The following is a 25017-nucleotide window of genomic DNA, read 5'->3' as shown; positions in this document are numbered from 1 at the left end:
GCCATGTCAGCGCCCCCTGGAACCGCAACCACACACAGTTTTTGCTGCTTCTTCCATTTTGACTCCTATTTATACCCCTTTTCCAAATTTCAATTCAATTCACACAATACAACACCCTCTTTCTTCTTCCCCAAATTCTACTTCTACACTTCCATTCCCAAATTGCCCTCCATAAACTCCCCAAATTCCAATGTTTGCAACCCTCTCCCTCTCTGCCTCAAACCCTCTCTCTTTCACCTCTCTTCCCAAAATGCCCCTGCCTCGCCAGCGCCACCAGCTCAGGGTCTCCGCGGCTGGGGCTTTCACCGAGACCAGGCCGCGGTCCAAAGCCTCAACGAGTCTCTACGAGGTCCTCCGAGTCAACGACAACGCTTCTCAGACGGAGATCAAGTCGGCGTACCGGAGCTTGGCCAAGCTCTACCATCCCGACGCCTCGCCATCGGAATCGGACGGCCGAGATTTCATCGAGATTCACAACGCCTACGCCACGCTGTCCGATCCGGCGGCCAGGGCCATGTACGACCTGTCGTTGAGTGCTCATCTTCAGCATCGTGTTCGTCGGAGAAGCTCGGTCGGGTTTCGACCAGATGGGTTTTATCCGACCCGGAGGTGGGAAACGGACCAGTGCTGGTAGAAAGAAAACGACCGTAGGGCCACTTTTTTTCTTTTTTCTTGTTTTGGTAGGCCGCATTTAATTTGTTTTTGTTTCTCTTTCTTGACAAGGAAAAAGAAATTTTAGAATCTGACGTGTAAAAAGGGAAAACATGTAATGTAGAGAAAAATTCTGTAAATGCTTATCACTGCGACGTACGCCAATAAATTTTGAACTGAGTTTGTACTCAAATGAATTTTTTTTATTTTCAATTTCAGTCCAGATTGTTTTTTTTGAAAAGTTAGACGGAGAACTATTTTTAATTGAATTATTCGAATTAAAAACGTGCAATTTAACTACAAATAAGTGGAAGTCATTTGTAAATAATTTAATTTAGTCTTTATTATATATATTTTTTATTTCTAATGTTAGTCAAGAAGATGAGAGCATTGTTTGGCTATAAAATATATAGTTATTTTTATATAAGAACTGAGTTTAAACTATTTTTTTAATTTTTATATAGGAATTGAGTATAAATTAAACTAAATTCTAATCAGCAAGAAGGGGGATTCGAGCTTGAATGAAAAAGAACGGGCAATCTTTCCAATTGCCCGATTGGGTGAAAAAGAGCAAGAAGAACGGGCAATCTTTCCGATTGCCCAATTGAATAAAAGAGAGCAAGCTCATTACCCTGACCGGCCAATTGGCTATAAGAATGATTGTAAAATCCAACAATTGTGATATTTATTGCATACGCTGGCTACTACAAACAATCCATGTAGGATGAGGAACTTGGCCACACTACTCTACTACTTAAACCTCTACAGACGAGACGACAAAACTTTCATTGACTAGTGACCATGGTAAAACAGTTTTTGACCACGGTAATTTGTAATTATGGGTCTTTCACCCAACCAAATTCACAGTTCCACTCCTACCCTTATGGAAAGAAAAAAATTACCATCCAACCACCTCTGAAGAGGAACCTTTTTTTTTTTTTTGGTCGGATATAAGGACCATTAGAATATAGGAAGAAAAAGAGGCAAAATTATAACAAAGGTGCTTTGATTAAGACTCGATTTTACTTTTCGTCCCTCATCGCAAAATTGTTATGGCCATCTTTTAATTAGATCTAGTGTTACACCACTAGTCTTTTCCGCCAATTCGGTTTGTTTTTTCTTTAAAATTGATCACATGTCATACACATGATAGATATTTTAAGGTAAATAAGACTTTTATCTAGCCACCACCTCCTTCTACCCAAACCCAGCCGCAGGTCACCCTCTTCCCCACAAATCTGCCCATCCCTTTAACTCACCAACCCAGCAACCCAAACCATCCCCAAATCAAATTGCTGCTAACATTGGTGTCACTATTTCTATCTACCAGGCAATACGAGAATGAATGGCCATAAAGTGATTGAAGCTCAGAGGCAAAGGAGAGAGGCCCTCTCCCAAGTCCTAATAATCCTGCAGCCCCATTAAACAGACCTCTATTCTAATGGCCACATCCAAACATCTCCACTCTCTTAAACTCTGCCATCCCAGTAGGTGATGTGAGATTCACAGTAAGGGTTTCAAGGGAAAAAATCACCAGTTGTGTTGGCACTGTCCCCATACCAGTAGAAATAGGGTCATATTTGGTTCTCAGCCTTGCAATGTTGAGTAGGATCCAGGCAGCTTATGTCTAGAAAAACAAGCATAGCAAGGTGCATATTGAACCCAATTAAGAACACTACCAGTATAAAGTATCAAAGAGGAGTGGGTAGGTGACATTTCTCGGACCGTTTGATCAACCCTCCTTCCCCAATCACCCAATCCTCCGTCCCCACACACTCAAATGAGGACTGTTTTTTTTTTTTTTTTTTTTTTAAATGAGTTGATTTATCTAATAAATATTTTATATGAAATTTCCAATTTGTCCTTAATTTTAACAGAGACCAATGATGCAACACGAGATCACAGTGAAGAACAGCCATTACAATTTTGCGACACGAGGGACGAAAAGCAAAGTAGGATCTTATTTGAGAGACCATTGATACAATTTTGCCTAAGAAAAAAGAACACACAAAGATGCGCATTCACAGGTGTGAAGAAAATACAAAATTTCACGTTTACAGAGAGCTATGACAAGTAAAAGAAAGAAAAAGAATAAGGAAAAAACAAGAAATAAATACAGTAGTCAAATGCAAGAACCCAAAGTACCTAAGCCTACGTATCCAATTCCAGGAAAAAACTGACTCTACAAAGTTTGGTAATGCTTTCATAAGAAGACATCTCACAGCAGATTTGTACAAAATGTCCATATAAATCATGTTTCTTGCACAATGATAGGATTTTAGATAGAAGTATGATCATCATTTACAGGCCATCAGCATGGAGTTGATAACATGCATCAGAAGTCTAATACTTGTGTGCTCGGCACTAGAGATTGTAGGCAAGCTATGTTGATGGTGCAGTATCTGGTAAACTTGCTCAAAGACGGGCCGCACATGCACTGCAATCATTTGGTTTACTGGGTTTATGGCAGCCGCCACATCTGTCATCCACGCAACTTTTCTCGATGTATCATTGCTGATATCACAGGCCAGCTGTTGCAAAAGAGAGAGAAGCACCCCTTGGCTAAGAGGAAGAGGATTCAGCAACAATACCCCATGCAGATCAACCTAGAAAAGGTGGTAACAAGTTGTCAAGCAGATAGTCCATCGCAAGCTCAGATAAACACAAAGGAATATCATCCAAAGTATACTATACCTGAGAGCACAACCACGATACGATGGTCACATCACTTCTTTGTAGAGCTCCAGTGAAAGCCTCCTCATACTTCCGTTCAGAAACCAACCTAGACAGCTCCTTCGTTGGATCCAAAGGCACCTCAACCTACCATGCATAAACAAAATGCTTCTAATAATTAAAGTAGCCAACCAACCGACATCAGATAAAATATAATATTTGGATTTAAGATGGAACAAACCTTCTCAGATAAAATATAATATTTGGATTTAAGATGGAACAAACCTTCTCATGGAGACCACCCAAAGGTCCATTGGTTAGTTGTGTGACCAGGGGATTTACTGCACTTGAGCTTGTTCGTGCAGCTGCAAGAGCTATTAGCTTACGTTGACCATCAGCCACTTCGCCACTTAAGGTTTGAGTCACCGATGATGCAGAACTAATAGCTTCCTGCAAATACGCCAAAATAAATAAATAAAACATCCATTAGTGCACAGAAAACTATGACCACAGTAATCAAGGCAAAAGCAAAATAACATATTTGGCTCCCTGTTATTTGAATTCATTCAAGGCCCCCAAGGATTATACCTCTTTGAGTATACAAGAAGGGAAGTTTTCCACAAAAATTATCTAAAAGAAAATGATTGGACATACACACCCTTAAAGCAAGTGCCAGTGGCGAATGTGCAGAATCAAAGTGTTGTTGTGCCGCATTTGTATGTTCTAACATTCCTTTCTGGAACGTAGCATCTACTTGCTCAAACATGGCCTTACATGACTTCTCAAATGCAGGTACCACTGAAGCTTCCATACTAGACTTAAGAGCATCCTAATGTGCAAAGGTCAAAACATTAGTACAGAAGTTTTCCAAACCAAGGTAACGCATTAGATATTCAGATTAAAAATTGAAGGAAATTAACAAGATGACATAATACATACCTGAAGAGCTTGTTTGCCAGAAGTTTGGAACTGCGCCTGGATTTGCCTGGAAACGGTTGCTTCAAGTTTTGAGTTAACCGATTTTTCCAATTGATTAACTGCCTTATCACCAACTCCTCTCTGCCACACAAGCATCAATTAGATAACTATACACCAACTTTATTATAGAATGCGTCAGATCATATAAAATTCTAACCTGGAAGGAATCAGAAATAGCTGGAGGTATTGCTTTCTCAATAGCTGGAGTTATAGCACGAGCAACAGCTGGTCCAACGACCGCCAATTCCTTCTTCACCATTTTCTCTAACATGACTGGAAAGTCCTTGTTCATGAAGTTATTGATCAAGCTAGTTATTTGCTGATTACGGTCTCGCAATAACTTCTCATTCTTTGCATTCTCTTCTTGAAAACGAGCCCATAAAGCATCATTATTGGCCTTTACAGCCTTCTCCATACTCCGCCCAAGAGCTGCCTCTAATCTTCTCCCCTCCTTTGTAACTGGGACTGCAACCATCATTGTCATCTGCTTTTGCAGTTCTTTCTGCATAGTCAGTAGCTGTACAAATGACAAAAGAGCCACAGTTAAGAAAAGGATGATGCCAATAAAGACAGGTCCAGAGTACACATCTACCACACAAGTAGCAATAAGCAAACATACAACTTCTTCACTTTTTCCAAAGTATACAAAAATGTGAAATAGGACAAGGAAAACCATATCAAGACGAAGGAAAGGAAAGAATTATAAAATAGTTCATATGTCATACATTCATGTACGGAAATTAGCAATCACCTGATTAATCGTATCCTGCATGGCCATAATTTGAGGAAATGCAGCTTCTGCAGAGGGGGGGCTTGAACTCCCTCCTGGTTCATTGATGGAATCTATTGAATTGAGCACACTTGGTGATGGGGAAGATTGACCTGATGCTTGAGAGTTTTTCCACTTCTGTTTTTTCACTTTTGTAGTTTGTGTATGCGATTGAAAAACTGGTGGGGTGGTACATGGCCCAGATGCATCTTTTGCAGATTCCTGGTCTTCGTCTCCAGCATTAGACTGGGCCAGTGGTTCTGTCATGCTGGAATCATCAACTTGCCGAGCTTCATCTGTAGTATATGTTTCGGCTGATATTGCACAGCATTCTCGGGCCATCTCAATTCCAAGATCTGATGCCTGGGAGCAAAAGAATTTTTCCTTATTTTCTGAAATAACATTTTGAGGTTCTCCTTGAGATCCAAATTCATCATTTTGAGTAGATCTTGCTTCACCCACTACTTTAATCTCCACCTCAGCATTACCCATATCACTGTTAACAACCACATCTTGGATATTTGCCTCCCCTTCATTCTTGCTGTCAATAGGATTAGTACCTTCAGAAGATGAAGCAGCCATTAAAATCTCAGAGGGAGTTATAAGATGGGTTGGATGTTTGAACATGATAGGAGAATTGAGCACACTAGATAAATCATCTTGTCCAACTTTCTGCTCAATATTTCTTGAATCATCATCCACTGCAGGCACATCTGACAAGTTTGAACGAACACTGTCCAATTGCCTGTCAACTGAGTAATCATTGACTTGTTGGTCTCCACCATGCTCATTGAGTGTGCGACCCGGGTCAGAGCCATCTGTTGGACTTCTTAAACCAGAAAGTTTCCTAGACAACCTAGGACTCAAGGGAATAGGCGGTGATGCAACAAAAACAACATCTGAATCACTAGTAGCTGATGCCATTGCAACAGGTCTTGATTCTGTACTTGAAGTGGTAATATCTTTCGAAGTGGTTGCCTCAACAGAACTAGAGCTTACAGGATACCTCATGGAAACTGCACCCTCAGAACTACTATCTTGTATGGTTTGTTTAAGTGCTGAATTTGAATTAGCTAGCAGCATCTCTGTGGGTTTACTTCCAGATAGATCCAAAGCAAATCCTTCAGCTCCTGATGGTTCACGTGAAATATTGGAATCTGACTTTTCTAAACCCACATTATCCAGAGGTGGAGGCAAGCACTTGGATAATTCCAGAGCATACTGCTGAATGGCTAGTGTCTGGACACAATAAACCTGGACAATCTGTTCACCATGAGGTGAAATACTTGTCCCAGTAAAACTCAAAATAGGCATGGTAACAGTAAATTCTGCAATATAATCCATACGCGTTGCTGCTGGATCAGGACCAAATTCTAAGTGCACAGCATAAATAGCATTCTTCTTAGCATTTGCAAGTAAGAGAAGGCCAGCCTGTGACAAAGCTATGACTTGATTAAAGAATGCCTCCTCAACTCGGGGTTCAGCAGAACTCTTCAGCTCTAATGTCTGAGTACATTTCCATGACTCAGCATCACTGGGAAGTAGCCAGCCTTCTTCACTCGCTGAGGACCAGATCTTCACTTCCCGATTAAGTGGCCCCTGTAGAACAATTTTATATAATTACTACAAAATATTAGAGCATTCTTTTACCGAAAGTAGACTGCAAAAACACAACTACACCACCTTATCACACATGTAAAGAAATCAATGACCATTTACCACTGTGATAAGTATAATATGATCTGGCCGGTGGGGAGCTGTCACAAATGTAGCTGAATAAACAGGATGGCCGTCATAGGGTCTCAATACTAAAAGTGGTTGTGCCTTGCGATCTTCCCAGATCTTTATCTGTAGCAAGAAATACATTTTGTGTGGAATCAGCAAAAACTCTTCCGACTTGTATCAATCAGAAATATTGAAGGAAAAGTGTATGGATGCATGCCAGCATATGCTCGTGAATTATAAACAATGATTAGTTCTCTAACAAAATGCACCTCTGTGTAACGCAGCTCTCAACCACTCTTCATATCCATAAGACAATCATAAATGATAGATATCCTATCAATCCTCAAACTGAAGTTGAAGTAGAGACACAATTCTCAGTGCCACTATGGGAATAGGAATTCCCTCTACAAAGGCAGAACGCATTATGGGGAAGAAAACTGGATCACACTATAATGATTTGACCACCCACATCATATTAAGAAAAATGCTTTTTACAGAAATTTTCAATGTCAACATAGATAGCCAAAAGGTGGAGATCTCCAGATCTTGACCAGGAAAAATTAAGGGAAAAAGAGAGGCAGTTGAAAGGGAAGATCAAGCATGAAAATTCTACCCCAAACCTAGACCAAAATCCCGTATAAATCATAAAGCATACACAGGAAGCTATTGCAGGTAAGGTTCACCTCAAACATAGACTATATAACCCATAAATTCAACAGTAAAAAAGATGCAAAGGAAGTTAATGTATGTAAAAAATTACCACAAATATTGACCAAAATCCATATGACTCATAATTCAAACAGTCAAGTTGTTGAATTCCCGCATTATTTACTCACATAATACAAACAATCACAATATTATCCTTGTTTTCTTTCTACTTTCCAAGAGGAAAAGGCCTCTCATATGAATTTGAAATTGTAGGAACTGCTGATTACTCACTTCTCATGCTTCAAAGTTGTCATATTATTCTAAGAAAATTACCATAGTTGAAACGGTGAAACTTAGTCACACTTTTATTATCTTCCTCACCACTGTTCGTTCACAATTATTCTTTTTTTTAAAATAAATGAAAAATCAACCTACCATGTCCAAGATAAATACTATATCCCAATTCATACCAATTTCTTTAATGATATAAATGCAAATGCTAGATAACAAACATATTCTTCTATGACGCAAAAATGCATAGGTTAACCAGGTACTTTTCCTCAAATTTGTTTCCACTAAACCAGATGCAATGCAGTTTAAAGTTTTGCTACTTGTGCTACAAGATAATATGTAAAGTGAAACAAAGAAACTAAAACAAAGATCTCAAAACGGTGAAAGTACATACTGTTCCATCCATAGAAGCAGAAACCAGACGAGTGGTCATCCATTGGCACATTGACAAATCAGTCACTTCTCCATCATGTTTACCAACAAATTGGACTCCATCAATCAGCTTTTCAACAGGACACTTGAGAGGCTCATCTGCAGAAGGGACTTCACCCTTCACGACTTTAGTAGTATCAATTCTTAATACACGCTTTCCAAACCCAACTACCAAAACCTCCTGTAAGATTAGATTTTACAATAGTCATAAACACATATTATCCAACAACTTCATAGCCAAAAATAAGAAATGATTGACTGGCCATTGAAAGGATGGAGCTATAACTGTTGATTAATAATAGGCGTTAAAAGAATGAATTACTTGTTTATGACAGTGCCAACAAACTCGTGGATGAACAGCTTCCCCCTCTCCAACTATTTGAATGGCAATAACAACCTTTCCTGTGATTTGTGGTGTACCTTCTTCATCTGGACCTTCAGAAATCTTCCACACAAAAAGCCGTCCTTCTACACTCACACTGCAAAAACGTATGTCAAATAAAACAGCGACAACTAGAGGAAGAAAATAAAGAAATATGGTAAAAGATCTACCTAGCCAAAAGGTGAACATCTTCAGCAAAGAAAGCCATGTCTGTGACCCTCTGACAGAACAAGACATCACTTAGATCAACGAGGTACTAAAAACTTGTAATCCATTCACACTTTACACAAACACCATTTAATGCAGCATAGATCACAGAAAACAAATTTTATTCCACTGCTCTTCTTTACATAAATATATGATCTCCCAAAGTTATTAGGTTACACTGAATATAGTCAATGATATTAACCAAACAAGTACACTCAATATGTCAAGCTATTTCGAATTATATCATTTTCACGCAGTGAAATTTCCAACACTTCAGTACTCTAAACACTAGTCCTAGAACTTCACTATCTCCAATGATTTAACTCACATTACCATTTCTCCATACAAGCTATGCATAATAGCACATGAAGCTAACTAACTTTTGAGGCCATCAGAAAATAGGAAAGAATCTAAATTTGTAATCGTCATCTATGCAAAGCATCAACACCGGAATAGCAATCATTCTTTTTTCTTTTTTCTTTTTGGAAAATTAAAGAGCACATAACTAATCCAAACACAAATAAGTGAATACAAACTACTACATAAGATTTGAATTAAACCTGTGTATGAGCTCGAAACAAAGATCTCAATGCAGTGTGTATATTCAAAACCCGAATGTTTCCCTGCTTCAATCCATAGCATATGTACGACTTATTAACAGCAATTTGGCGGCCCAGCACAAGCTGAGGATCCGAACCGTACTTGGTAATCGGCGTAACTTCAAGCTGTGGCTGAAACTCACCCTGCAACCTAACATCCACATCGTAAACCACATTATCACCAATCAAATGCCTGCCTTTAGGGAGCTTATTGCTCGGCATTCGAGTGGGGCCAGTGGGTGGAATCCCCATAGGGATAGTGGGCACGATCGAGACCCCTGGGGGGACGGATAACTCGGGCTGAGCAGCCGACAACTCTAGATTGCCAGATGGAGCGCCGAGAAGCGCCATGATTCGAGCACCCGAATTGGGGTTCGAATTGGAGGTGCTACTGTTGTTGTTGCTAGGGTTGGAAGGGGCCGTGGCAATGTTGTAAGTAGAGGGGGGTTGGAGGGGTGGCGTGGGAAATGAGAGAGACCTCTGGTGGAGCAAGTGGTGGTCTTGAGGAGAGTAAGGGATTTGGGGATGGTTACTGTGGGGGTGGGCCTGAGGGTGAGGGTGGTATTGGAATTGGTGGTGGTGAAACGGTGCCGTCTGGGGAGGGTACGAGTAAGGGCCAGAGGGCGGGGGGAAAGAGGCGGGTGGGATTGGGAACGAAGAGGAACTCAAATTAGGGTTAGGGTTTTGGTTTGAATTGTTCTGGGTTTGGGATTGGGGCGAGAGTGGCGTTGGGTTTGTGGGTTTAAAGAATTTCTGCATGTCAAAGGGTTGGGGTTGCTGCTGGGGCGGTGGATTTGGATTCCCAGAAGAAGCCATGGGAGAACAGCAGATCTATATATCTCTCTGAAAGTGAATTGCAATTGCAGAGTGGGATTCGATTTCCTTCTTCTTATGGTTGTAAGAAAAGGGAAATGGATTAGAGAGAGAGAGATGGGAATTGGGAATCAGGGGATTTGCAGAGAGTGGGATCTGAATAGAGTGAATGAGCAAAGATGAGAGAGAGAGAGAGAGAGAGAGAGAGAGAGAGAGAGAGAGAGAGAGGAGGCCTTGAAAAGCCGAAAATAATTAAAACCCAATGAGGAGGAGGACTTTGGAGTGAAGAAGTGGGGACTTGGAAGAGACCAAATATAAATGAAAAAAGGTGATCGAGAATTTATGAATATTGCAGTTTGGGCTTGGAGCCTTTGGAATATACCAATGGCCACCCTATATTATTTACGTATATGACGATGATATTTTTGTGATATTTTCTTCTCTTTTTTCTCATCCTTGATAAAAATTTAATTGGAAATTATAAAACTACTCCACCCAATAAAAACTTGTAGCTAACTTTTCTTAGAATTTTAGAAACAAAACCATCTCGAAACTTTATTAGACGCATGCTCAAACTTCTTGGGTGTAGTACAACCATCTCAAGCGTACATATAAACTTATTTCACTATCTTTTAAAAATTCTCAAATGAATTTGTTTTATTTTTTTATTTTTTTGTTAGTGAATTGGTTAGTTTGATAATTGCTTTTTCGGTAAGAAATTACGAATGATGGCACATGTAGTTGTGATTTTTGGATTTTTGTTTTATTCAAAAATCACCTTTTGTGCTTTAAAAAAAATTAAAATGAAAAAACTTTTGTCATAATAATGTTCCGTAGGGTTACTTTTGCTGTGTCATGACTGTCGACAAAAGAATTGGGCTGCAGGTTAGATGGCTGCTTTTTGGGCTTACTCTTAGTAAATTTTTTGGCCTGGGCTTAATCTCAATATGGGTTGCGGATTTTAGAAGCTTTCCAGGGCTGTTTTATTAATGGGCTCCAAAAGGAGACCCATGTGTAACTTATTAATGGGCTTCATAGAACTTTGGTATTCATTCTGATTATTTCTCTTATTAATGAGCTCTAAATAATTTAGAAGGTTCTTTTTTATTGGGTCAGCGGTGTCTAGCCCAATGAAAAAATGACATTTTATTACGTATTAATAGTCTTATGTTCGAATTTTTATGACACCTCTGTAATGTGTGTAAGAAAATCTCTCTCACACTTCGTAACTTTGGCCAAAAGAAAAAGAACAATTAATTACAACAAAGAAAAACGATTTAGGATAAGTTGAAACTTTGAAGAAAAAATTATGGGTTCGTACTTAGGCCTAATATTTAATTGAAATAACTTGTTGGAGAAGAGTATGGTGCAATTAAAGAGACCAAATTTTATCGTCAAATGTGTTATTATGTTACGTTATTCATCCAAATTTGGGCCTACCAAAATTCTATGAAAACACTCCACGTCATCAACGTCCAAAAGCAAACCGTCTTTCTTGTTTAGAGGAAAAGAGGAAAATAACAGATACCCTTTTATTTTGCTTTCTATTATCCAACCCATTAAAAAGGCAAAAATTCGAATCCCATTATACCCATATGCATTCATTTTGCTTTCCTTTTAAGCGAACGATACCCATTAGCGTCAAAGCGTTTCCATTCTCCATCGCCGATAAGGACGTCGAAAGCCCTACTCCCCCCACATTTATCAGAACCCAGATAAAAACCCATCTCCCAAATCCCAAGATCTCAAACAGCGAACCCTTTTTCTGGGTCTGAAATTCCAGGGAAAAAGAGATTCGAAGCACTCAAAGGGAAGCAAAGATGTGCTGCTGTCCAAGCAGAGTTTGCATGCTGTGCACTTGTTTGATACTGGTGGTGGTTTTGGTGGGGCTTTTGTTTGGGTTTGGAGTGTTCAAGAATGGCTTCCACAAGATCAAAGATACTGTGAATTTCTGTGATCCGAATGTTCATGGATCTTATTGTGGGTCTACTGGAAGACCCTTCTTGGGTTACACTGCACCTGCACCTTTCTAGGGGGGTTTCTTTAATTCTCTTGTTTTTCTATGTAATTTGTTTATCCTTTTCTGTTCTTGGTTTTATTTTGAATTTTTAGTTTTTAGGTTTGGTTTTTTATTGCTGGTAATCTGGGTTACTGGGTGTCATTGCAGCAGCTGCTGCTGCTGCACTAGGGATTTGGGTTGTTCTTGGAATTTAGGTTTATTTGTATTTTGGCCCCTTCCAGTTTATTATTCTATTGGTTATGTTTATTTTAGTGGACCTTGATTTGTGTGTGGCAGATTCCTCTGATACTTTTTGGATATTAATTTGATTACAATATGTCAAGATTATAAAAAAAAATTCCATTTTTCAGCATTGAACTTTTAAAGTTCAAAAGAAGAAATCTGGCTTTGCACCACACTATATTCTCATCATTCCATAACGGTCACAAAGAGCCTAAGCTCTCAAGAAAATTATGGGTTTTTGGCACAACACTTTAGCCTCTTTGCATTTTGGTTTTTGCGTCAACTTGTATTCCCATGAGAAAGAGAATGGTACATCACATTAATAAATATAATCTCAATATACTATTTGATGATGTAGATATTGTCTCGATATATTATTGATAATGTCGATATTATCCTATTATTTCGATAGCAAATGACCTTTGCAATGACATCATAAAACATTAGTATTATGCAGATATTGTTAATTTGCTTCAATCAGGGCCCGTTCGGTAACGTTTTCGGAGAATATTTTCTGAGAATGAAAACAAGAAAACGAATTTGCATTTTTATGATTTGAAAATGCGTATGGTAGATTAATTAGAAAACATATTCAAAAAATAAAAACAGTGAAAACGTGTCTGGTAGGACAACTTGAGAATAATAATATGTGAGTTATTTTTTATATATATTTTCCCTAATTTTTGTTCTAAAAAAATATTTTAAATAAAGGCTAAAATTATTATGAGTTAAACAATGAGAAATGTATAATTTGAGAATAATAATGTATAATTAAAAAAATTCTAATGTTAGAAAAACCTAGATAATAAAATTATATTATCTTTACTTTAAAATAAATATAAAATTGAATAATATATGATGGTTTTATCATAAAATTATTATACACTAGTGTAACAAAAAAAAATAATGAAGTGCAACGAAAAAAAGAAAAAAGAAAAATGAGACCAACAAAAAAAAAAAAGCAATCAGACCAACAGTCCCGATCTCTTGGACCACGGGAGTCCAAGAGATTGTGGTCACCCACCGTTGGATATTAATCCAATAGTTCAAAAAAGTTTTTTTAAAAGGAATACAAGAGTGAATGAACCGTTGAATTTACATCCAATGGTGAGTGACCACAAATCTCTTGGACCCTTGTAGTCCAAGAGATCAGGACTGAGCAGACCAATACATTGGGCAGAAAATGAGAACGATAATTTGGTGTTTTCAGTTTTTGTTTATGAGTTTGAATTTGTTTTTATAAAATTAATTCCAATAAAAATGAAAACGACATACTATACCAAACACGTTTTTGGTAGAAAATAAAAATGGGGTCTTGAAAACGTTACCCAATGGCCCCTAATAGTATTAGTTGAGAACTCTGCTAAGCAAATTGTGGTTTTTGAGAGCATCCTCTATAATTTTCTATTATGTGCAAAAAGAAAAGTAGTAGACGCTAATGAAAGATAAATAGAGGTTGCCCATGTGTTTGGTCGATCTAAGATTCAGAATTGGTGGGTTAGTTTTTGGTTTTCACTTGGTAGGTTCCTTTTCGTGTTTGTGGCTATTGGTAGCTTCTTTTTTATTATTTTATTATTTTAAGATTTATACGTTTCTTTATGAACATGGCATGTTGATTTGGGTTAAATTTTGGCGGAGTCCTTTTGTCAAATTGCGATAGAACATCAAATTGTTGTTCATATGTCAGATCCTCTTGGGCATGCTAGTAAACATCAACTAACATGGATGGAAAGTTTAAAGCTGTGGCTTTAGGGTTTGAGTTTTTGGGCCCAATTTGGATCAGTCTTTGGGCCTAATATTGTTCAAGTATGCGAATTGAAAAGAAAATGCAAATTCAACCTTTAGATTTTACCCAAGTGAAACGCACCACATTAGGAATAGGTCCTTAGGTTATGCTTAATAATTTCTCTACGAGAAGGACCAAATCAAAGTAACAAACTAGTCAAAACATGTCAAGTTTGTTAGTTTTGGATAGAATTTACTTGGATTTGAGAAAAACAATTAAAAGACAATGTTCCTTTTACAAGATTTAATAGTGGCCACAAAGTCGGAATAATTTTTTTTTCTTCGGAAATAATTTGAAAGGCGTATAAGAAACGAGGGTATTTGTCAACTGATTTCTACAAATACGGACATACGCGTATCATACAAAAATTTACTAATTATACTATTTGCGAATCCTTTAAAGCGAAAAACACATTGTCATAAGTATTTGCGTTCCCTACCTTCAGGGAATTCCAAATTCTCGTGCAAAAAACCTTTCGTTTGGCCAAAGGGAAAAAGAGAAATCTTTTGTTTGGCCAAATACAAGACAAAGAAAAGAAAAAAGAGAGAGAAAGAGAAAACCCTCTTCTCTCTTCTTGGATCTTAATCTTAAAAAAAACAAAAAAGAAAAGGAGAAAGAGAAGCAAAGATGTGCTGCATTGGGTGTCTTGCTAGAATTTGCATGTGCATTTTCTGCTCTGCGATCCTGACAATAGCAATCTGCTTGCTATTTGGGTTGGGGCCAGTGAAGAGGTTCACCATTATAAAGACCAGGCACTTCCTGGATAGCTGTGAGCCAAGCATGTATGGCTCACTGTGCAGGCCTGGAAGACCCTTCTTTGACATGGCGCCTACATCCTTCTTGGATCAAGTTGCACCTTCACCATTCTAAAGGATTTTCTTCTTGTTAATGTTATACAATATGTAATCTATTGTTACTTTTTTTTTTCTTTTTTTTTTTTTTTTTTTTTGGGGTTGCTAGAGGTTTGATTTTGAATTGTTGTTGGTAAAATATGGGTTTCAGGGCTACATTATACTTGTGGCTGATAGATCAGAGCTGATCTTGGAATTTAATAAAACTATTTTTACCATGTTTTGTATGCTTGATTTGTATTGACCCCATTTGGAGGGATTATGTGTGAGTGTGTGAGGTTGTGCTTAGCAAAACATTAATTTCTTGTCAATTGAGAAAACTTCTCATGGCCCTGATGAAAAAGGACAAGAAGAAGAAAGGGTAATCTCCCTTATTATGCTCAACCATATCCATAATTCACTTCACCTAATTTAACCAAATAAAATTGGCCCAGATCATATTTCATACTGAAAAATTCATCTCTCTATAAATGTGTGTGTGTGTGTGTGTTTTTTTTTTGTCAAAGTTGTTTGAGCTCATAAGTCTAGGGTTTACTTAATGTCACGGAATGAGGTTTTTTAGTCGTCCGTGATATTAGGAACCATTCCACAAGCTAAAAACAAGATTCTTAAGGAGTGGTTTTCAATTAATTGGAGGGCAAGGAAAGTGCCCATAAGCTCCGCCGCAAGTACTTCCTCCCCACACTGCAAATTAGAACAGAAACTACGGAGAGATACATCCGCAACACGAGCTACTATAATTTTGACATGTTCCCTTACATCAAACGAAACTAGTATTGGAATTATTCCCCTAACTTCTTTAAACACGCATGTGGGAGAACATGTTACACAAATAATTTTCTGATTTGGCCCAAAATAATATATGCACCAAAAAAATTGAAATTCGTCGACGTATGTAAGATGACATGGTATAGTTGTTACAACAAGAAGAAGAAGAAGTTAGGATTAACTAACAGGAAGAAGGAGGAGGAGACATAATTTTGCACATCTTTAAATAAGAAGAAGATGGAAGGCAGCATTTTGCATGAAAATTACAGGTATTTCATCAAGAAGAGACCAAAAAAAAAAAAGATTTGGAACATGTGAAGATAGTAAATCGTTGAAAGATCGATGTATGTGAAAAATTAAGGAAAACAAAATGATATTTGATATTTGAAGTTATAACTAAAGTATAGTAAGTTAGGGACTAATTTGTTTAATGAATACGCAAATATCATTAATATAATAGTAATAATTATTATTATTTTCTAGCACTTTTTTTCTTCAATATAATTATAACATACTTTTATATATATATATATATATATATATTTGTTATACAAACGATATTGGGGGAGGAGGAATTAAACCCAAGACCTCGAGTGCATGGGTAAATACGTTTAACTACTTGAGTTACAATCCCTTTGAAGTAGAGATTTTCTAATTTAAACTCCATACTTCTTTTAGTTCACCCCAATACTTAAATCATTAAACTATAAGTTTTATTATTGTATAACAAGACAAAAAAGGTCATCCAACTTAATACTTAACCCTAGTACCTCTATACACACACCTCACCACTCTTTATAGTAAGTTTTAGAAAAATACAAACTCCTCTACATCGTATTGCCAGAGACGTAGAACATTGACGAGCATGCTTCTTAAAAATTTGAGTGGGAGCTAATGGAAAGACTTGTTGATTGCTTTTGTTTTTTTTTTCTTTTTACCTGATGTTTTGGTAAAGTTGTTCTCTTTCTCTAGAAAGTATTAAATTTCGGATTTTGGGTTCCATTTGTTTGTGTTTTTTTTTTGCTGGGAATAGTAATATTATTGTCACTTCTGGAATTCCAGTATGCATCTAAAATCATAATCCTGCTACTGCTGCTTCAATAGTTGGGTCATTTTTCTTGTTGCTTTTCCACTCTGATAAAAGCTTCAATGTATTCTCCATTGATGCCCGATTAGATGGCCTACTCCTAGTGCAAAGTGTAGCAACCTCAAGTACCAGTTTTATCTCCTCTCAAAGTATATGCCTAAAGCTTCAGTATATAGTGTTTCAATGTTTAAAAATTCTAGATGGCATTCGGAGGTAGAAATCAAATAAGAATCACATATTATGCACAAAAAATTTACCAATCTATAAATTAACATTGTCAACAAATCAAGTGTCTGTCAAATAAGAACGTACTTCCTCCTCTAAGGGTAGCTTGTGGGGTTTAAATAGAAAATTTCTTTTATTTCTTATGTTTTCAACTTGGGGTGTATTTAAGAGTAGTTTGGGAAGATAGTGGGGATTTCTTAGAAATTGTGAAAATTTAAATTAAAAGTTGGAGTAAACTTAGGGTGAACTAAGAGAAGTCTGATACCATGCTAAAATATGAAAACTATGAGAGAATATTTGTTTGTGGGAATTTTCTGTGTATTCTTCTCCTTGTAAGAGGTCATATTTATAATACAATGAAACCTAAATGGGCAAGTAAATAATAAATTCATAAATCTATTTACAGTAAGAAATCAGGAATTAAAGTAAATCAATTACAATTATAATAGGAATTCTTGGTGTGTAAGGAAAGTAAGTCAATATCCACAAGTCACGCCAACATATAGCATACTCGAGCCTCAGCATTTAGCATCGGTGCATTTACTAAAATATTCACTATTTGATTAATCTAATGAGGTTAATTAATCCACATTAGCATAGTTATATTATCTTTAAAAAAATCACATGTTGTACTGTATCACCCCTTTCACAAACTCTCTCTCTCACTGTTAATTTCGCTTGCCATAAAATAATCAATACTTGGGTATAACCATACTTGTGTAGAAGTTGAGGAGAAATTGAAAAGTGCGTGGAATTGAATTTGTTGTGGGAATTCTCTTTTATCAACACATAACTAACTTTATATTAATCCATTATTGATGCTTACCAATTCTCTAGCTTTTTAAATTTGATTTCTTCGAATTGTTGATTGGTTTTGCATTTATTAGCCTTATAATTCATTAGGTACATGATTTTGTTTCTTATTTGCATATGGGACTCAGATAAGGAGGGGTTGGGATTAGACCACTGGAGAGATGACAACCATGGAAATAAGAGTTTGGAAAGAGGGTTTCTCATAAGAGACGTGGGGTGGGGAGGGTGTGAAAGGGGAAGGGGAAGATTGCACTCATTAAAGATAGGGAAGGATAATTGATACGGTACAACATGTGATTTTTAAAATAATATAACTATGCTGATGTGGATTAATTAATCTCGTTAGATCTGCATACTTTGTATAATAAATACAAATTTGTATTAAAATTCTATTTTTTTTTTAATAATACTTAAAATTAAATCATTGTTTTAAAAAAATAAAAGAACACAATCCAATCATTCAAGATTTATTTTTCAACCGTTCAGATCAAGCATTTGTATGGTCATTATGCATTTTATTGATGCACACATTTACTCTCCCTCCCTCACAAAATAAAGGGTATATACACCCTACCCTATATATAGATATATCAATATCCTCTCATATATCATAATTTCCCCACATTTGGAGAAGTCTCCAACAATATCCGATAAAATTGGAACGATATAAAACCACAATTCCCCTACATTTTCCAAAACTCAAATGCCCCATTTCATTTCACAAAATTCTCCCCAGATCTCTCAGAGAGGAGTCTCTTGATTTTTTGGGTCTCAAAGCAAGTAAAAATGTGCAGGTTGTGCGTGTGCTGCATGTGCATATTAGTAATCTTGCTATTCATCGGGGTGTTATTTGCGGTCGGCCCTTTGACGAAGCTGAGGCATCACTTCATCATCAAGCAATCTGTGCATCATTTCTGCGATCCAAATGTTCATGGCTTTTTATGTAGGCGTAGTGGAATGACTAGAAAACCCTTATTGGGTTACACTGCACCTCCACCTTAATTTCTAGCTTAATTAGGGTTTTGTTTCTTTATTCTCTGACGCATTATGTAATGAATCTGTCTCATCTTTCTTTGTTATTATTTGAATTTTAGTTCTTAGGTTATAATTTTTTTTATGTTAATCTGGGTTTTTGGGTTGCAATTTACATTGGTTACATATGTAAGGATTGTTCTTAGAATTTATATCCTTTTCGGTTTATGTTTACTTTTGTTTTTTCTTTTAAGTCACATATATGGACGACAATTCTCCTCTCATATTCGTGAGGCTTCGCCCCTAATGAGTATGGTAGGAAGAATAAAAATCCGGTATGGGGACTAGTTTGGGAAAACTTTTAGGTATGGTATTTGGGACGGACCGAAAATGGTATCATTGTTATCAAGTAATACTATTATTGTTAAGAGTATATATGGTAAATGTAAAACACCCTATTAAGGCCCACTTCTATTAAAGAGGTGGTTAGTAAATTAGTCAACAAATTTGGTACCAATAGTATTATTATTATTATCTCAATAGATCCAATTTGTTTGGTATTTATGGTTTTCTATTTAGATTTTGGCAGTTATCAATTTGTTTAGGTAGTCCATCCATATTTTTAATTAACGAAAATTGGATTGATCCATATATCGGGCGCATAATCAACCCGGAACCGCTCCATTATTATTACTACATATGGGGAAGAGGATGAAGCATTATATGAATACATTTATTTTTCATTTATTGGGGAAGAGGAAGAGGATGAGGTGTTATATAAAGCAATAGTCTATTAAAAATCACATAATTAAAAACATAACATTAAACTTTTTTATATATATAAAAATAAAGATAGACTAAAAATAAAAATTAAAAAAATAAACATAAAATAAGAATCCATGTCTAACAAAAAGTCTCTAAGGATAGGACAAATTATAGAATAAGAAGCTGAAAAAAAAAATACAACTAAGGAAATAATAATTTGTTTTAAACAAATACAAAAAAAGAAAAGCAAAAGAATACAACTTCCTTTTAGAGAAAGCAAAGTAAGACGGAAAGTTTTGGTATCCAATCAAACGAAAGCAAACTTTAAAAACGTCAAAAGTTAGACGGGTGCAACTAATTCGTAGCACAGACGACCCTTTTCTCTTTCTTCTCCAAGTGGGACTAGAAGACCAAAGTAAACAAAACAAAGCTCCTCCATTTCCAAAGCCGAAGCTCGAATTCGATATAAAAGCTACAATACAATTGCACTTATTCTTCAGCAATTAACTCCATTGAAGAAGACTCGCAGAGATCCAATCACAGATGAAGATCACTGTAATGACCGCGGACGAACAGATTCTCAACTTAGACGTGGATCCTCACGAAACTGTAAAACCCTAATTTCAGCTCAACAAAACCTCAATTACTTGCATGCGTATATATCTCTCTGTAATTTGGGGTGTGTTTGTTCATATTGCTGCTCTGTTTTGTTTAATTAATTTGGAAGTTCTTTTTTTTGTGATAGGTTGAAAATGTGAAAGCTCTGCTGGAGGTGGAGGTGAGAATTTCTTTACGTAAATTTTTAAGTTTTATTTGTAGAATTATAAATTCGTTGGCTACTATGAAAGTATGGGGAAAGATATTATTCAATTGAAGTAAATTTTGGATCTTTCTTTACTTGGGGACTCAGGGGAACAAGTAAAGAACCGAAATATAATTGCAGAATTTAAAATTCGAAACTTTTTTGGGTTTGAAAACTAGTTTAAGTTAGCTAATTAATTAATTAATAGATGAATGTAAAGTGAATGTGTGATTTGTTTTTACAATGCATATAAGCAGACGCGGGTGCTGCTTCAGCAACAGCAGCTGCTATATAATGGGAGGGAGATGAGGAATTCTGAGAAGCTGAGTGCCCTTGGCGTTAAAGATGAAGACTTGATAATGATGGTATCCAATGCTGCACCGAGGTATAGTTGACCCACTTCATCATTTACAATTGTTCTCTTTGTTTTTGTCATTTTGTATTTTCTATTCAATTCCCTTTATGATGTTCATGCATTTAATGGGTCTGTGAATATATTTCAGTGCTTCAGCCAATGCTTTGAGCTTCAATCCAGATGGGTCTGCGGTAAACCCAGGAGCTTTTCAGCAGCACATTAAGAATGATTCTAATTTGATGGCACAGTTGTTTCAGGTAGCATGCTGTTCTTTTACTTCAATTTCTTTTTCTTGTTTTGGATGAGGTTTGTGGACACCTGCACATGATTTAAATTTTTTCTTTAGTTTCAGCATTGTTATTCTGAAGGTATAAACTGTTGCAGAGTTTTTCAAAATGCAATTCCTTAGTTTATGTGATTGTTTACTTCCAGTGGGTTTCTGACAATCTTACTTTTATGTGGAACGTACAGAGTGACCCAGACTTAGCACAAGTTATTCTTGGAAATGATCTCAATAGACTGCAGGAACTTTTACGACAGCGTCATCTCCAAAAGTCTGAACTTCGACGGCAACAAGATGAGGAGCTTGTAAGTGACCTTTTCTTCCCCTTCTTCTCATAGTTATTGTAGGATAGTTGCTACTTTCTATGAATTTTGTGGTAATTTGCCTCCGTACTTAAAAATAAACACCTACATCCATATGATAATTTTTGAATTTTCAGAGAAATGTAGTAATTAACTGACTGTAAATGTTATTGCAATGTCTATTTCTGTCATGATACCTGTTTATCCTGTGTTACTTCTTGAATATAGATTTTGGAATGATGTATAATCTCTGTAATTAATGGAGTTTCTGTTTCACCTTATCTTGTGAGCAGGCTCTTCTTTATGCAGATCCTTTTGATGTTGAAGCACAGAAGAAGATTGAAGCTGCTATTCGCCAGGTTAGTGGTATTGTCTTTGTCAAAGGCCTGAGGTTCACAAATGATAATTCAACTTCACAATTTCTTCAATAACCTGATGCTGTAGTTGTTCTTTCATAAAATATTTGCACTAGTAACATTCTCTTAAAATTTATTTTTAAATGCACCTAGTATGTATTTTTTCTGTTTTTTATATTTGCTGATTTGCTTTGCAGAAAGGAATTGATGAAAACTGGGCCGCGGCTCTGGAACATAATCCTGAAGCTTTTGCAAGGGTGGTATGTATAATCACCATTGTTATCTTTTTAAAATTTACTCTTGATGTTTCATTTGATGTTCTATGTGACTTTTCAGGTTATGTTGTATGTTGACATGGAAGTCAATGGTGTCCCGTTAAAGGTAACTCAAACGTAATAGCTTAGGGTGTGCACTGTTACTCTTCTTTAGCTTCAGTTCAATGTAATATGAGATGACTACATGCATGATTTTTGTTGCCTTACTTAAATGTCTTACTTTATTTGACTTCCCTTCATATTTTCTGTACAGATTGTCCATCTCAACTAGTATTAGAAGTGATAATTTTTTATTTTTTTCCTGTACCCAAATAGCTACAAAAGTTACATATTTTGTTTATTTTCACTTGTGTCCAGGCATTTGTTGACAGTGGAGCGCAGTCAACAATTATTTCAAAAAGCTGCGCTGAGCGTTGCGGGTATGAGCTGTTTTTCACTATTAGACAGTAATTTACTATCTACTAATTGTAATAATTGATCTGCACAAGCGATTCATGTAACATATTCATGTTGACGAATATCTTATCACATACCCTTTTTGGATTATGCTTGTAGGTATAGTATTTATTTATCCATACCTAGGTATGCTTACTGTTTATATTCTTTGATGTATATGCACCTGCCCTCATGCATGAATCTAATTCCTGTTTGGATTAGCAATTTAGGTGCCAATGCTATCCTGCCCGTTGGCTGTTGGTCCACTGTCTTTTTGGTTGTGTTTCATTCTAGAAATTCAGTGGCCCAAACACGACCAAAATGTATGCATGGTTTTGAGAGCATGCTGATGTTGATTTGGATCATGAGAGAAAAGTAGGAAGTTGTTCTATAACAATCTCAGTCGGTAGCTTTCATTAGCTACTTTATATCATTACCACTTTAGACAATAAAATTTGGCTTTTATGATCATCCCCTAAAGATGAATTTTTGTGAAAGAGGAAACAATTTTTGATTGCTTTATTTCTGTTTTCTTTATTAGAAACTCTGTTGGTTTTTTTATTTTATTTTTATGAATACTGTGAGAGTTATAGAAGTAAAAGCCTAATGTTGTGTTGTTTTGGGCATTGAATTATCTAGATTGTTGAGGCTTTTAGATCAACGTTACAAGGGTATTGCTCATGGAGTTGGTCAATCAGAGATATTGGGTCGGATACATGTAGCTCCAATCAAGGTAGCTGCCTATGATAAACATTTCATATCATATTATACTCTTGTGTCTGAGATGGTTACTTGAGTGACAGGATTTTTAACTTATTTATTAACATTGTTTCTTTAGATTGGGAATATATTTTATCCTTGCTCATTCTTGGTTTTGGATGCTCCCAATATGGAGTTCCTCTTTGGGTTGGATATGCTCCGTAAGCATCAGGTAGGATACATGCTCGAATTATGTGATAGTTGTCCATCTCAATTGCTTTAATTAGTGAAGTTTTCCGGATTTGTTAGTCTTCTAACATTGCAGATGTCTTCAGTGCATTATAGATCTGAAGGATAGTGTTTTGAGAGTTGGTGGTGGAGAAGTTTCCGTACCATTCTTGCAAGGTTGGTCCCATTATCTCTCTTCATATGTATGAATTTATAAAGATTCTTGAATATATGCCCTTTGGTAAATAAGAAAATTAAACTATGTACCAATTTCAGAAAAGGACATCCCATCTCGTTTTCTGGATGAAGAAAGGTTTGCCAAGGAAACATCCAGCTCAGGAGCTCCTGTAAGTCTACTTGAGTTTATGCTTTTCCTGAAGTCAACAGTTCTTGATGTTTGCAATGTCTGATTTCTTTAATCAAAATGCTGCTATATCTAATCATCGAGTGCACAGCCCATGGATAGTCTAATAGCAAAACTATGGAGGATCCATATTCTGGTGTTAACCATAAAAACCAGTTGGCTCTTTCGTCCTGTACGAGTCCTTGTATTAGTTCCCTTTTTCTCTTTGTATCTTTTCTTTCCCTCCAATTTTCTTGTTGAGTACTGATATAGCATGGTTTTTTTGCATCATAACATTTATTAGGATATGTTTATGGTCTTAAAAAAGTTTTCAGATCTAGGAAGGCAATCAACCTTTGACGTATATTTTGTAAGTTCTTGTATGGATTGGCACTCTTGTTATTTCTTTCAATATTCCACGTTTTACTTTATTGTGTTATTCTTCAGGTTACATCTGGAAAAGCAGATACAAGCAAAAATTCACCATCGGGAGGGCAATCATCTGGTTAGTTTGGAAATTGGTTGTAGTTGTTAACGGGATTCTCATTTTGATCATGATTTGTGTATGCAATTTAGTTTGTTTGCTCTAGTTTGGTTGAATTGGTTAAAAGGTAAATTGTGATAGCAGTGCATGCATGATGTTTTGCCACATATAACTGATGCACTTTTCCTTTTAAATTGATACAGGAAGTGCTCGTTCTAACCCGACTCAGGTAAACTTCTTTGGCTTTAACCTCTGCTGTAGTATGTTTACATTTGGTTACTCACTGTTCTAAGTTCTCAATCTTGGGCTATTCAATCTTTTGGGGTCACCAAATAGAGAAGTTTGACTGGGGTGATGATGATGATCCATTATCATGGTATGAAAATTCTAATCTGATAATGGTATGGCTGCAGGGACCTGATTTTGAAGCTAAAGTTGCAAAGCTTGTTGAGCTAGGGTTCGGGAGAGATGCTGTAATACAAGCTCTTAAATTTTTCGACGGTAACGAAGAACAAGCAGCAGGATATCTTTTTGGGGGCTGATTAAGCTATATACCTTTTAAAATTCATTTCATTGTTGGAATAATAATGATTAATTGGAGAACTCAATTACAAAAGTAGTTCAAGTTGGAATATTGTGTATTTTGTTACCCTTTGATTTGATTTTAATCTACTGACACCCACGAACGGGGCTGGCAAGATTTACCCTTTTCAGATTATATATCATTCATCCTGTGTGTTGAGGTTGCCTGGTTTACTTTATCTCTGCTGCTAACTGT

The 25017-nt window shown here is 36.4% G+C and overlaps 4 protein-coding genes across 6 annotated transcripts; 3 read left to right on the top strand and 1 right to left on the bottom strand.

Annotated features, from left to right (window-relative positions):
- Positions 77–862, top strand: LOC18772660 (chaperone protein dnaJ 11, chloroplastic). Its single transcript, XM_007206040.2, has one exon. It carries the CDS (start codon positions 191–193, stop codon positions 632–634), a length of 444 nt encoding a protein of 147 aa, XP_007206102.1. The 5' UTR covers positions 77–190; the 3' UTR covers positions 635–862.
- LOC18773023 (enhancer of mRNA-decapping protein 4) lies at positions 2595–10422 on the bottom strand. The gene is made up of 12 exons (XM_007204890.2): positions 9317–10422; positions 8720–8769; positions 8490–8646; positions 8130–8348; positions 6791–6919; positions 5054–6670; positions 4460–4819; positions 4264–4383; positions 3983–4153; positions 3610–3774; positions 3346–3471; positions 2595–3257 (listed from the first exon to the last, which is right to left on the bottom strand). Exons 1-12 carry the CDS (start codon positions 10169–10171, stop codon positions 2949–2951), a joined length of 4278 nt encoding a protein of 1425 aa, XP_007204952.2. The 5' UTR covers positions 10172–10422; the 3' UTR covers positions 2595–2948.
- LOC18771941 lies at positions 11880–12463 on the top strand. Its single transcript, XM_007205027.2, has one exon. It carries the CDS (start codon positions 11989–11991, stop codon positions 12199–12201), a length of 213 nt encoding a protein of 70 aa, XP_007205089.1. The 5' UTR covers positions 11880–11988; the 3' UTR covers positions 12202–12463.
- LOC18772087 (DNA damage-inducible protein 1) lies at positions 20019–24993 on the top strand. Of its 3 annotated transcripts, XM_020566964.1 has the most exons (18): positions 20019–20286; positions 20423–20455; positions 20737–20864; positions 20983–21091; positions 21306–21422; positions 21713–21778; positions 21973–22035; positions 22112–22156; positions 22408–22469; positions 23125–23218; positions 23324–23416; positions 23520–23589; positions 23689–23759; positions 23868–23948; positions 24060–24125; positions 24203–24260; positions 24443–24468; positions 24653–24993. In XM_020566964.1, the coding sequence occupies exons 1-18, from the start codon at positions 20221–20223 to the stop codon at positions 24779–24781; spliced, it is 1377 nt and encodes a 458-aa protein (XP_020422553.1). In that variant the 5' UTR covers positions 20019–20220; the 3' UTR covers positions 24782–24993. The 3 variants fall into 3 exon arrangements, with proteins under 3 accessions (XP_020422553.1, XP_020422554.1, XP_007205275.1); XM_020566965.1 differs by lacking the exon at positions 23868–23948 and having other exon boundaries at positions 20020–20286; XM_007205213.2 differs by lacking the exons at positions 23868–23948; positions 24060–24125 and having other exon boundaries at positions 20022–20286.

The sequence above is a fragment of the Prunus persica genome, chromosome G6 (assembly GCF_000346465.2).
Source record: "Prunus persica cultivar Lovell chromosome G6, Prunus_persica_NCBIv2, whole genome shotgun sequence".
Taxonomy (NCBI): domain Eukaryota; kingdom Viridiplantae; phylum Streptophyta; class Magnoliopsida; order Rosales; family Rosaceae; genus Prunus; species Prunus persica.
This window is presented reverse-complemented; position numbering and strand designations above follow the sequence as displayed.

Coding starts and splice junctions, on each gene's coding strand:
- LOC18772087 (XM_020566964.1), top strand. CDS start 20,221: ATGAAGATCACTGTAATGACCGCGGACGAACAGATTCTCAACTTAGAC. Junction 22,036..22,111: donor CTGAAGCTTTTGCAAGGGTG/GTATGTATAATC, acceptor GTGACTTTTCAG/GTTATGTTGTATGTTGACAT. Junction 23,417..23,519: donor ATATGCTCCGTAAGCATCAG/GTAGGATACATG, acceptor AGATGTCTTCAG/TGCATTATAGATCTGAAGGA.
- LOC18771941 (XM_007205027.2), top strand. CDS start 11,989: ATGTGCTGCTGTCCAAGCAGAGTTTGCATGCTGTGCACTTGTTTGATA.
- LOC18773023 (XM_007204890.2), bottom strand. CDS start 10,171: ATGGCTTCTTCTGGGAATCCAAATCCACCGCCCCAGCAGCAACCCCAA. Junction 6,671..6,790: donor ATATTATACTTATCACAGTG/GTAAATGGTCAT, acceptor ATTGTTCTACAG/GGGCCACTTAATCGGGAAGT. Junction 4,384..4,459: donor CTATTTCTGATTCCTTCCAG/GTTAGAATTTTA, acceptor CTTGTGTGGCAG/AGAGGAGTTGGTGATAAGGC.
- LOC18772660 (XM_007206040.2), top strand. CDS start 191: ATGTTTGCAACCCTCTCCCTCTCTGCCTCAAACCCTCTCTCTTTCACC.